Below are 13,158 nucleotides of genomic sequence, written 5' to 3' on the forward strand. Positions count from 1 at the left end.
CAAAAATAAAGGAATATAAAAGCAAAATGAAACCAGAAATGCAGATCTAGAACTGTAAACTGTTCTCTATTCAGAGCATGAATCTCTTGAACTAAAAAGCACTTTCTGAGGAAATGTGACTTAAAAAGGAAGAAGAAAAATCAGGAGCCCGACAGAGGGCAAAAGGCTGAATATCTAAATTGTCTGAATGTCTGCACTCAATGTCTAAATTAGAATCTCCAACTTGTTCCTTTGCCAAAAAAGGATTACTTTCATCTGTCCCAGTATTTATTTGATGTATACATAATGATACCTCCATTATCTGCTGCCTTGATTGTTGCCAGAATTTTCATAGGCCGAAGCTTTGTGTGAGCCCTCGTTGCAAAGCTTCTTTTAGTATCTGGATTTCATCTCCTTTTCTTGGTGAATAAAACACTGTTTCTTTTGTTACTTGTTTCATACATTTTAGATAACACTTGGACCAGGTGATCTCCTGGACTGGTTTCGATCACACTGGGTTTTTTCCCTTGGTTTTTTTTGCCTCTCCCAGGAGATTACATGCCTGCGGGGTTGGGTGGAACAAGTGTTTAGTCATGATGCTCTGGCCATCACGGTGTGGGGCTTGATGGACCAGCTGGTCTTTAGCTGCCCGTCAATATTGCACGTTGGTATGTTTTTCATCTTCATTCCTGGGCCAAGAGTCTTTGCTGCAAGATCACAATTTGGGGACTCTGAATTATCTGCCAATTCCCATTGTCGATTGAGGTGATTTCCCCCTCTTGCCCACCCCTTTTTTCGGGCAGATAATGCAGGGAGCAGGAGGACACATTATTCATGTCCTGCGACGAGCATCATTATCACTTGGTCTGGATTTTTGGTGACCATTTTATTCTTAATGCTGGTCCAGGTTCGGCACGTGCAGCTAAGCAGAGTTTATTCTGTGCACATAGAATCGTAGAAGTTACAGCACAGAAGGAGCCAGTCTGCCCATCGTGCCTGTGCTGGTAATTTGAGACAACAACGGTTCAAATCCAGTGTCGGTTGTAAATGGGTAGTATTTATCACTAATGTTACAGTAGATTATTGATAATTCAGGCAGTCTAAAAATACTTTTCTCTTGACTATTAAGCAGCAAATCTAATACAAACAGTCAACTTTCAATACAGGCTGTCAGCAGTAAGTATAACGCAGCTTTATCATCTCCCCAACTTGCGCCAAGTTTTTATTTTCCTGTTCCCTGTCCACAGTGTACCAAGAGGGCAGGCAGGGATCTCTCCTGTCGTCCCAGGCCTCAAGCTACCCCAGAGATGGCAAATAGGAAAGAACTTATATTTATATAGCACTTTTCACATCCTCAAGCCATCCTGAAATGCTTTAATTACTTTTGATGTGCAGTCACTGTTGTTATTTAGGAAAACGCAGCAGCCAATTTGCGCACAGCAAGGTCCCACAAACAGCAAATGAAATAAATGATCTGATAACCCGTTCTTAAGTGATGTTTGTTGAGGGATAAATATTGGCCAGAACCCCCCTGCTCTTCTTCGAAAAATAGTTTTACGTCGACCTGAACAGGCAGACGGGGCCCCGGTTTAACCTCTCAACTGAAAGACGGCACCTCCAACAGTGCAGCACTGAAGTGTCGGAACTGGATTATGTGCTCAAGTCTCTGGAGTGGGACTTGAACCCACAACCTTCTGACTCGAGAGGCTCGAGTGTTGCCCCCCGACTCGGGTCTAGCGGACACTTAAAAATGCACAAGACTACCCTGGTGTGACCTACCCGTTCCCCACAAGGAATTGTTGGGGAGAGGTAACATTTTTAACCCCTGGACCTCCCACGCATGCACCTCCCAGTGACCAGTTACAGAGCAGCCTAGATCTGGGGACCACCCCCTCAGCCAGCAAACACTGTTTGAAAATTCTGACCAAGGCATTTATAGATATCGCTATGCACCCTTTAAAAATTAAATTAAAATCTGAGGAAAGAAAAAGGGAAGCTCAGCTTTGATCACTGGCTGCTGGCTCAAACTGCACTCTAATTCAAAGAAGCAAGTATATTGGTTGTGTTCCACTCAAAAACTGAAACCAGAAAATCTGCACGAGAAAAGCCCAAAATGCACTAGTATATGCGGTCATGCTTCTACCTATAAGCTTGTCCACCTTATACTAGATTCACTGTATGGTAACAAAATAATTCCAATGCAAATAAGTCACTGTGCAAGCTGGAGGAGATTGGGTCCTTTCACTTGCTGTAACTCTAGCTGCTGCTGTACTGCTATTTGTCCGTCTTGCGGTCGATCTCAAGCAGAGGAGGTGGTTCATTCTGACCGACTCATTCTCTGCTGGAGCCAAAAATCTGCAGCATGAAGGTGAAGATGTAAATGATGTCCAGGTAGATGTTTAGTGCCCCGAAGATGTATTCCTCAGGGCTGATCGCGTACCGGCGATTCCCTATCAGAAGCTGCGTGTCAAAGGCCAGGAACTGGAGGAGAATAAACACAATACACGCTGGTATTTGAATGGTCTTTTTCTGTGGTATCCGTTTAGATTTTGCAGGAGCTAAAGTAATTACCAGTTTGCATGCCGATTAGAAAGAAGAAAATAAAAGACTTGCGTTTACAACCTCAGGACGTCCCAAAGCGCTTTAGAGCCAATTAAGTACTTTTTGAAGTGTTGTCACTGTTGTCATGTAGGAAACGCGGCAGCCAATTTGCGCACAGCAAGCTCCCGCAAACAGATAAGTGACCAGATCATCTGTTTTTAGTTGTTGATTGAGGGTCAAGCATTGGCCTGGACACCCCAGCTCGTCTTTGAAAAGCACCAAGGGATCTTTTACATCCACCTGAAAGGGCGTTAATGGTTTAACGTCTCATGTGAAAGACGGCACCTCCGACAGTGCAGCACTCCCTCAGTACTGCACTGAAGTGTCAGCCTAGATTTTGTGCTCAAGTCTCTGGAGTGGGACTTGAACCCAGGACCTTCTGACTCAGAGGCAAGAGTGCTACCAACTGAGCCATAGCTGACACCTGATAGACACTGCTGTCTAGCACCTCCTGTCAGTAGCCTGCCTGCCCTCAAAACCAAACGTGCACTGATGGAGAAGACTCCAGTACAGACTTATAAAAAAGTGCAGCCAACGACACACATAGTGCAGCTGATGGCTGGAGAAACACTAAACTTACCTTGTTCCAGCAGCAATGGAGACCCACTTTTTCCCTAGATCTTGTGAGCAGCGGTCAGATTTCCTGAATTTAAACTGGGGGGGTGCGGAGGGACGGGAGGGCTAGAGTCCAAAATCTGAACTGCAAAGTAAAAGTCCTCCGCGAATAACTCACCATTGTAAAAATGATAGCGCCAAGCACTGCATAAACAGCATGAAGCCAGGGGACCTGAAATACAAAACAACAGCATCAGTCATGACCTCTTGCTTTTTAAAAAAAATAGATGCATTTAGCGTCAATGGTAATTGTCAATGGCGGTTTCTGGCATTTCCCCAAGGTGTCAATAGCGGTTTCTGCAGGCAACGCAGCGATAACTGCACGTGTCAGCTCAGATCTAACAACGCAGCGCGCTAACAATCCCCACATCGCCTAAACCCTAATCCCTAACCTTAATCTGAGTCGGGTGCGTGATATAGGACAACTGTGGTGTTAATAGTCACTCGGTTTTAAAATATATTTGATTTTTTTTTGGGCTATACTTATCAGACAGAGTTTAATGCGGAGCATTTCACAGGCCCCCATTGGAAAGGTGCGGCAGTCAATTATTTTTGTGTGGAAGGTCGGAGGAGTTTACTTACATATTGAAATGGCAGCAAAATCACCAGGACAAAGCCACTGATGCAAAGGACTATCAGGAGCACAAACATGACCCCATGGCAGGAGGTGAAGTCAAACTGCAAAAAGAAAATCTTGGTTATCAGCTCTGTGGGTTGGGTTCAGAACAAGTTAAAATTAACTTGAAGCAGAGACTTAAATCAAAGTTTTATTTCCCATTTCCCCCCCCACCTATCATTGTAATATTTGTACCCACCATCATAACATGTGTCAAAAGAAAATTACTGCGGATGCTGGAAATCTGAAAAAAGAACAGAAAATGCCGGAAATACTCAGCAAGTCAGGCAGCGTCTGTGGAGAAAGAAACAGAGTTAACGTTTCAGGTCGACGACCTTTCGTCAAAACGTTAACTCTGTTTCTTTCCCCACAGATGCTGCCTGACTTGCTGAGTATTTCCAGCATTTTCTGTTTTTATTGTAACATTTATACCCACCATGTAACATTTATACCCACCAATGTAACATTTGTACCCACCAATGTAACATTTGTACCCACCAATGTACCATCCCTGACAGGAACAGTGGACAAGTGCCCAAACCTCTCTCAAGCCTCTGCTGTTCTGTGACCAGGCACTAGGTGGTGCTCCATAGTAGGACAGAGTGCATTAGCCCACATTTTCACTTCCCCTGTGTAGACGTGCCTGGCTTCCATAATGGCATGGTTCATATTGACAATTCAGCATGTGAGGAATCATGGATGTGACAAAAGTGAAGCATTATCGTTGATATATTTCACTGTCGGCTTCTCCCTTTCTTGTTACAGTATGTACGGGAGTAAACAACAACAACTTGCATTTATATACTGCCTTTAATGTGGTAAAACATCCCAAGGTGCTTCACAGGAGCGATTATCAAACAAAATTTGACACTGAGTCACAGAAGGAGATATTAGGACAGGTGACCAAGAGCTTGGTCAAAGGAGATAGGTTTTAAGGAGCGACTTAAAGGAGGAGAGAGAGGTAGAGAGGCGGAGAGGTTTAGGGAGGGATCCCAGTCTATGGGGTTTGGGGAGGTGTGTTGGGGAAGTCGGTCATAGTGATGGAGCCGATCACAGGGTGTATAAAAAGGTAAGCTTGGTGAGCCGCGGGGAAGTACTCCTGCTCCTCCTGGCCCACAAGCAGTACAATAAAGGCACTTACTTTATGATCCGGGCCTTCTCGCGTTCGTTTCACTGGCAAGATTCTCGAGCCCTGGGAAACCCGTGCTGGAGGTGTTAAATTCGAAGGTTTCTTAAGTAGGTGTTTTTAAATTGAATTTAACGTCTCATAATGGGGTAAATTGCTCCCATAAGTACCCGCTTGCCTGCTCCAATTATGGACCCTCCTCCAGCGAGTAGGTTACTTGTACACATCCAAACACACCTCCATTATACCCGGAAGTGGGCGCATTGGAGCTGGGCTGCGGTCGCACTGGAAAAAAAAAATCTATATATTTTTTTAAAACTTCCCACCCGCCCCCAACCCACCCATTCTTGGGGGTTAAATTCCCCCCTCAATGTCTTTCCAGTTCCGCAGATTCTGAATACCTGGGCTATAAGGACATCGGGAGACTGAACGCTTAGAAAGCTCCAGCAGGCCTGACTACCCCAGCTTACCTTGGTCTGAAAGCTGAATATTGTAACTGCAAAACACACCAGTGCTGTGATGGCGAAGCAAAGGAGGACAGATTTTGTATTGTAGTAGCTGGAAAATAACATTTTTAAAAATCAATACAGATCTTTATCTTTGATACAAAGTCAATGACTCCTGTTTTATGTTTTCTTTTATGTTCTGTATCTGATACGGTGCAGATCAGTGGTCTGTGGTTTGATTAAATAGCCTCAGTACTAATCTCCATAGCCCATCCCTTTCTTTTATTCAGAAACCCAGTCAAAAGACCAAGTCCCACAGTGTAGGACCCCAAGGTTAAGAGGGTCGGAAGGAAGGCAGGACACGTCAGGAAGTGGTGGTTAAGTGACACCAAGCCTGGGCTTTAAAAGCCCGTGGAGTGTAGAAGGAAAGGACGACCAGGGGAGGAAAGAGTCCCACAGTTTGAGACCTCAGGAAAGAATAAGTCAGTGCCGGATGGCGCGACGAATGGAGAGCAGGGCAAACAGGGACAAAAAGCTGACAATCTGAAGAAGTGGAGGGGGAAAGGTAAGATGCAACATTCAAGACAGTGATTGTAAGATATGAGACAGAAGGAGTAGATAGGGAGAACCTATAGGACCATCTCAGGCCACAAGCAACTTTGTAGGAGTTCGCGGGTCTTAAGAAGTGGTGACACCATCCCAAAAGATCTACCCATGCCCCACATGATATCTATGGGATTGGAGTTCAATCTGCAGTATTGATGCAGCCACCTGAGGACTCGGGCTGATGCAATATCGTGCACAATAGCCATCATCAAGAGGAACTCCTTTCATCATCCACCTGAACAGATGTCTAATGGCAATGGGTGACATCATGGTCCCCAGACAGTTAAGCATCTGATGTACTTGTCACATGACTCAATCTGAAACAATAATATACCAAGTGACAGACTCAAACTTAGCATTGGCCTGAACAATCCTTTCAGTAGATGTCCAATGACATCCTCACTGAGATTACATTTGTGATAAATCAGTGGAAGATTACCAGCATTTAATCTGCAGGTGAGTACCAGAAAGTAACATTCCAAATTATTTTAAAAAATTATAATATATATATATATATATATACACACACACACACACCTACATACATACACACTAACATATAGAAACTACAGTCTAAATGTATGAATTCTGCCTATCACTACAGCATCTAGAGGTGGTAAAACAAGGGTTCAATGAGGTATTTCAACCATTACTGAAATTGCAAGTACGATTCCCCTATCTCAACAATTTTCTCCCCTCCTGAAGACTTTTTGCTGGAGTACGGTTGCACAGGCACTGGTCGTCCTTAAGTATCTCATCAGAGTGGTCATTTTCTGATGAAAAAAAACTGGCCTTACGGGGGAAGGGCAGAACAGGAGCAAAGAACAAAGGGGCAGACAGTTTTAAGACATGATCGCCTGTTCTCCAAAGGATCTTTTGTACTACTGCCTTGTTACTGTGTGTAACTAATTGTGCTTGATCATTAAAATTATTGATGCCACTGTATTGATTGCCTTGTCGAACTGATCTACACACCCAGTGTCTGCACATGTGCACTTCCAGCAAGGGTCAGGAGCAAGATCCCTGGCCAGTTTGTTCCTAACCCAGGGACACACAGGATAGTGCCCCTTCCACTGTCCTGGATGTGATCAGCTCATTAATGCAAACCAGGGAAACAACACTGCTCTGAGGGGCACACTGCCAGTGCATACTATACAAAGCCATAGAAATCAATCAACCAATCAATCAATCAGTCACTTTCCAGGCAAATAGGGGGGTAAATGATTTTTTCCACTATGATTTCCTAAGAGCCAATCTATGATATTGTACAGAAGAAAAAAATTATTGTTGATGATATTAGCAGATGAATACTTGGTGTTTTCATGGCAATAACAAGTTGTATTTATAAAAGCACCTTTAACATAAAAATGTCCCATGATGTTTCACCTTGGAGATAGATGAGAATGGACACTGAATCATGGAGGGAGCGATTGAAAGCTTGGTCAAAAACATAGGTTTTTAAAAGGTGGAGAGAGAAGAGGGATATAGATGGGGTTTAGGGTGGGATTTCCAGTGTGTGGGGCCTAGACAGCTGAAGGCTTTGCCACCAATGGTGGGGCAAAGAGAGGGGGAATGCACAAAGGGCCAGAGTCAGAGGAACGGTGTATTGGTGTTTGGGGTGGGGCAGAAGATATAGGACTGGAGGAGATTGTAGAGATCGGGCAGAGCAAGACCATGGAGGAATTTGAAGACAAGGATGAGGATTTTAAATTCAATGGCGTGGGTACAGGGAGACAATGTACATTAGGCAATATAGGTCCTAACCTCTGCATAAAAAAAAAAATTCTCCTAACCTCTCACTTCACCCTTTTAGTGATGGTTTTAAATGTATTGCCTCTAGTTACCAACTCACCGACTAGTGGAAATAGCTCATCATCCCTCATTGCGGTTAATTATTGTCAATCGAAGGAACATTATAAAATGCTGGAATAGGGGCTGTGTGCTTTTTGCATTAATCAGAGGTTAAGGGCTTTCTATTCCTGTACAAAATCGTGCGCAATATTCTACATAACCTGTTATACCCAGTACTATCTTCCGATTTGTTTTCAGACTGTGATGGTGTACGGCCCCTTTAAGAATTGGTTCACAGTTCAGCTTTGAATTCTCCAGCTTGTTTCAGTTAATCTGATAAATTGACAATTCTTTACTGAATGGAAAGCCACCAAAATTAAACAATCACACAGCCGACTGTTGTTCAATTTATATTTCATAGCAAATCAGGGCGGGGTGGAGAGGGAAAAAAAAAGATTTCCTGATCAACAAGCATTCACTTCAACCAGACCAAAGCAAGAATTGGTCAAAATATTTTTTTTTAAAAATACCTTGAAATAAATCCAAGCATGCATGCAAAACTGGCGGTCTTTAGAAAAGTTAAACACAAACAAAGGAAAGCAGTTAATAACAAGACACAAGAGAATGAAATGGTTGTCATGACTAATTATCGTAATACCTTGACATCATTCCCGTCATGTAAGACATGGCCAGCGTCTGCAGAGAGTGATTAGAAACATCATTGGTTAATGCTACACAGAGACCAGATGTACACTCCCGATGAGGTCTGCTTTGATTGGTAATCAAATGACACCATATTGGTCCTAATATATTGATAAAAAGCAGCAAAGGCCATATACCAAGGGATATGTGTGTATACTATTGGTGCATTTATTGAAAATGTATTATTTGGCGTTTGGAGGATTTCACACAATAAATTGCATTCTCTTGGTCACTGGTACTCTGTGGCGGTTTCTCCAGCCCAGTTTTGAATTGCTGCCTTGAGCCTCCCTCAATTCCTGACAGGGTTTCAACTCACCATCACCGTCACAAGATGAGGATGGGCAATCCGAGCCATCTCAGCTCACACATATAGGACAATTCTGCAGTATCCTCATCACATATCTGTCTCAAAGGATTCCAGAGTTTCCACCTCCACTCTCACACTCAGAAGTCCATTCCATGTATCAATCATTCTTTTCATGAAGAACTTCCTGACATCAGCCCTAAATTTGCCATTTGTCAGACTCAACCTGTGTCCCCTCATTCCACATTTATGCCAGATCCTGAAATAGTGTTCCAGTTCATCTTTCTATAGCAGTTAATATTTTATATACCTCTAGGAAGGATATACTTGCCTTGGAGGCGATGCAACGAAGGTTCACTAGATTGATTCCTGGGATGAGAGGGTTGTCCTATGAGGAGAGGTTGAGTAGAATGGGCCTATACTCTCTGGAGTTTAAAAGAATGAGAGGTGATCTCATTGAAACATACAAGTTTCTGAGGGGGCTTGACAGGGTAGATGCTGAGAGGTTGTTTCCCCTGGCTCGAGAGTCTAGAACTAGGGGACATAGTTGCAGGATATGGGGGTGGCCATTCAAGACTGAGATGAGGAGGAATTTCTTCACTCAGAGGGTTGTAAATCTTTGGAATTCTCTACCCCAGAGGGCTGTGGATGCTCAGTTGTTGAATATATTCAAGGCTGAGATAGATAGATTTTTGAATTCTAGGGGAATCAAGGGATATGGGGATAGAATAGAAAGAATCATAGAAAGTTACGGCACAGAAGGAGGCCATTCAGCCCAACGTATCCGTGCCGGCCACAAAAGCTATCCAGCTTAATCCCACTTTCCAGCACTTGGTCCGACAGAATCATAGAAAGTTATGGCACAAAAAGAGGATCGGGCAGGAAAGAGGAGTTGAGGTTGAAGATCAGCCATGATCTGATTGAATGACCGAGCAGGCTCGAGGGGCCGAATGGCTCCTATTTCGTATGTTCTCATAAAGGTCCCTCTCAATGGTCTACATTCAAGATTGAAGAATTTCTTTTGGTCTTTCCTCATGGGTATGGTAGTGTCGTGGTTATGTTACTGGACTCGTAATCTAGATGAAGGCAAGTTCAAATCGCAGTTTGAGGATTTGAATTTAACTTTTAAAATCTGGAAATAAAAAGTTGGTGTCAGTAAAAGTGATCATGAAGCGGTCAGATTGTCGTGAAAACCCAACTGGTTCACTGCCGTCCTTACCCGGTCTGGTCCATTTGTGACTCCAGTCCCATAGCAACTCTTAGTCACCACTCCAAAGTGGCCTAGCAATCCACTCAGTTGTATCAAATCATCACAAAGAATAACTAGACTTGGTTTAAGAAGAGGGCCCACTACTACTTTCTCAAGAGCAACTAGGGATGGGTAATAAATGCCGGCCTTGCCAGCAACACCCACATCCTGGTAAAACCCAATAGTTCCCTCCCAGCTGGTACAGTACTGCTCACGTACATCTCAGTGCCAAATCATACCTCTCGGTAGTTTTAGTTCGATATCCTGACATTGAACAGAGTTGCTGAGAAAAGTAGCACCAGGAGTTCCAAGCCAGGAAAATCAGCTCATTTAGCGGTTTCACAATAAAACAGGGTCCCTATCCCAAGTTCCAACCCAAATTCCCATCGTCTCAGCACACTGCAGATCGATAAGTATGGTGCCAACTCCTCTGCAGGTACAGAGTGAATCAGGTACGCAGTAAAACCGCTGGAATCGAGGAGCTGAGATTTGAGGCTAGGACACGTTTGCTGAGAGAAGAGCAGTTACTCATCATCTCAGACAAGTATAGGTCTCCAAATGGCTCCCAGCTCTCCCATGATATCCATACAAGTGTGGGCTTCCTTGTGGTGTGCAGTCTATCAGTGTATGAAATACTACTAAGGTGGTCGTAGGTAACACAGGGTACAATTAACTGTAAAGAAAGGGAGGCACGGAAACAAAAGGATTCTTTTATACTTCGAACCACAATACTTACAAAAATGCTCAGGAGGATCAGGTTCCATGGGAAATACCTCCTGTAACACACAGAAGCAAAGTTGTAGGTTAACTGTTACAGTTTGTCAACAGCTTAAATTCTTAAAGGGGTGCGACAAGTTGTTTGGCAAAGCTTTGCCACTGTAAATCTGTAATGCAACGACTTTTAATTCCATGAGAAACTGTCACTGTGTCTACTGCACATAATGCAAGGTAGGGGAGCAGGGGCCTTCCAGGTTCATGATATCGGGACAATCCCCTTTAAGAACAACAAAGGAAGTTTGGTTTGTTGCTTGCGACGGTCTACTGTCCAAGGACCAGGAGACGTCACTTCTGTCCGGAAGAACATGACAAACAGGAAAGATTGCTTCCGGGGATGAGGGGGTGGACATATGAGGAGAGGTTGAGTAGATTGGGACTCTACTCATTGGAGTTCAGAAGAATGAGAGGCGATCTTATTGAAACATATAAGATTGTGAAGGGGCTTGATCGGGTGGATGCGGTAAGGATGTTCCCAAGGATGGGTGAAACTAGAACTAGGGGGCATAATCTTAGAATAAGGGGCTGCTCTTTCAAAACTGAGATGAGGAGAAACTTCTTCACTCGGAGGGTAGTAGGTCTGTGGAATTTGCTGCTCCAGGAAGCTACATCATTAAATAAATTTAAAACAGAAATAGACAGTTTCCTAGAAGTAAAGGGAATTAGGGGTTACGGGGAGCGGGCAGGAAATTGGACATGAATTTAGATTTGAGGTTAGGATCAGATCAGCCATGATCTTATTGAATGGCGGAGCAGGCTCGAGGGGCCGATTGGCCTACTCCTGCTCCTATTTCTTATGTTCTTATGTTCTACCTGCTAGGGTGCCTTCACTTCTTGAATGATATGAACCCTCCACAAATTGAAGGAGTAAGACCGGGCTTAATAGGTTCTGGGGAAACCAGTGTTGTACGTAGCTCCACGACCTCACTGCGCAAGTTCATTTTAACTTGAAGTTAAACTGAAACTAACAAACTACGGCCCTCCAAAGCATCTGGGGGACGGAGGGGGTTGCCAACCCGAGTCTCCAGGAATTAAAGACAAATCTCTAGGCCACTGCTGTGAGGCAGGGGGGAAAAAAAAAAATCATACGGGCATTAAAAAAAGTGTTTTTTTTTTTAAATAAATCTTTGAACACTTGTTTATTGGTTATAAAAATATTGGAGATGAGAAAAAAAGGCTGTTTGTCTGACGGTCAAGAATCACTCCAATCAGGTAATGAAGAGTCTGTTCACTTTCCAATTGGCTAGGCATGTTGGACAACCAATGGCAGCAGTGTGGGGGCGGGGCAGTGGGAGGCAGGTGGTCATGTGATGACACCTCCAGGAATATGTCCAACTACAGTTGGCAATCCTAGGGACAGTTTGAGGTGATCATTGTGCATACCGTTCAAACAATAAAGCAGCCCTACCAGGTAGGTAGTCTATCTTCACTTTATATCAGCCTGGGAGTATGTCAAAGTAATACAAAAATGGGAAGGGCAAGGCCCCGGGTAGCAACCATAACACCACCAGTCAGGGTAGATCTACTAAAAGAGTGCGACAGTTCAATTTAGACAGTAACGTTTAGTAAACATGTGATGTTTACTCCATGTGGCAGCATTGTATATGTTATCAATGGGACCCGTTTGAGAGGTCACCAAAAAAAGAGCCTTGGAAGGGGTGGAGTGACCTTTAAACTTCCCCCAGGATTCCTCCTTAAGGGGTGATCTAATTGAGGTGTTTAATATGATTAAAGGAGGTGATAGAGAGAAAAACTATCTACCCTATTTCCTCTGGTGGGGGGAGAACAAAGAGGCATAACCTTAAAATTAGAGCTAGGCCGTTCAGGGGTGATGTCAGGAAGCACTTCTTCACACAAAGGGTAATGGAAATCTGGAACTCTCTCCCCCAAAAAGCTGTTAAGGCTGGGGGTCAATTGAAAATTCAAAACTCAGATTGATGGGCCGAAGGGCCTCTATCCATGCTGTATAACTCTATGATAGATTTTTGTTAGGTAAGGGTATTAAGGGTAATGGAACCAAGGCAGCTAGTTGGAGTTAAGATACAGATAAGCCATTGGCTCAATGTCCTGGCCAATATTTATCCCTCAACCAACACTTAAAAATAGATTATCTGGTCATTATCATATTGCTGTTTGTGGGACCTTGCTGTACGCAAATTGGCTGCCATGTTTCCTACGTCACAACAGTCTTCGACAGCACCTCCCAAACCCGCAACCTCTACCACCTAGAAGGACAAGAGCAGCAGGCACATGGGAACACCACCACCTGCACGTTCCCCTCCAAGTCACACACCATCCCGACTTGGAAATATATCGCCGTTCCTTCATCGTCGCTGGGTCAAAATCCTG

General features: G+C 43.8%; 1 protein-coding gene across 1 annotated transcript in view; it reads right to left on the minus strand.

Moving 5' to 3' along the window:
• Positions 1 to 1,023: 1,023 nt before the first annotated feature.
• The window catches only part of LOC137306952 (protein lifeguard 2-like), a 38,825-nt gene continuing 26,690 nt past the window's right edge, over positions 1,024 to 13,158 (minus strand). Inside the window, exons 7-12 of the mRNA XM_067976330.1 lie at positions 10,772 to 10,811; positions 8,439 to 8,476; positions 5,408 to 5,495; positions 3,778 to 3,873; positions 3,314 to 3,367; positions 1,024 to 2,460 (exon numbers count right to left, since the gene is read on the minus strand). Of these exons, the coding sequence (XP_067832431.1) occupies positions 2,311 to 2,460; positions 3,314 to 3,367; positions 3,778 to 3,873; positions 5,408 to 5,495; positions 8,439 to 8,476; positions 10,772 to 10,811 (466 nt within the window). The 3' untranslated portion in view covers positions 1,024 to 2,310. The remainder of the gene's footprint in view (positions 2,461 to 3,313; positions 3,368 to 3,777; positions 3,874 to 5,407; positions 5,496 to 8,438; positions 8,477 to 10,771; positions 10,812 to 13,158) is intronic.

Source organism: Heptranchias perlo, chromosome X (assembly GCF_035084215.1).
Source record: "Heptranchias perlo isolate sHepPer1 chromosome X, sHepPer1.hap1, whole genome shotgun sequence".
Taxonomy (NCBI): domain Eukaryota; kingdom Metazoa; phylum Chordata; class Chondrichthyes; order Hexanchiformes; family Hexanchidae; genus Heptranchias; species Heptranchias perlo.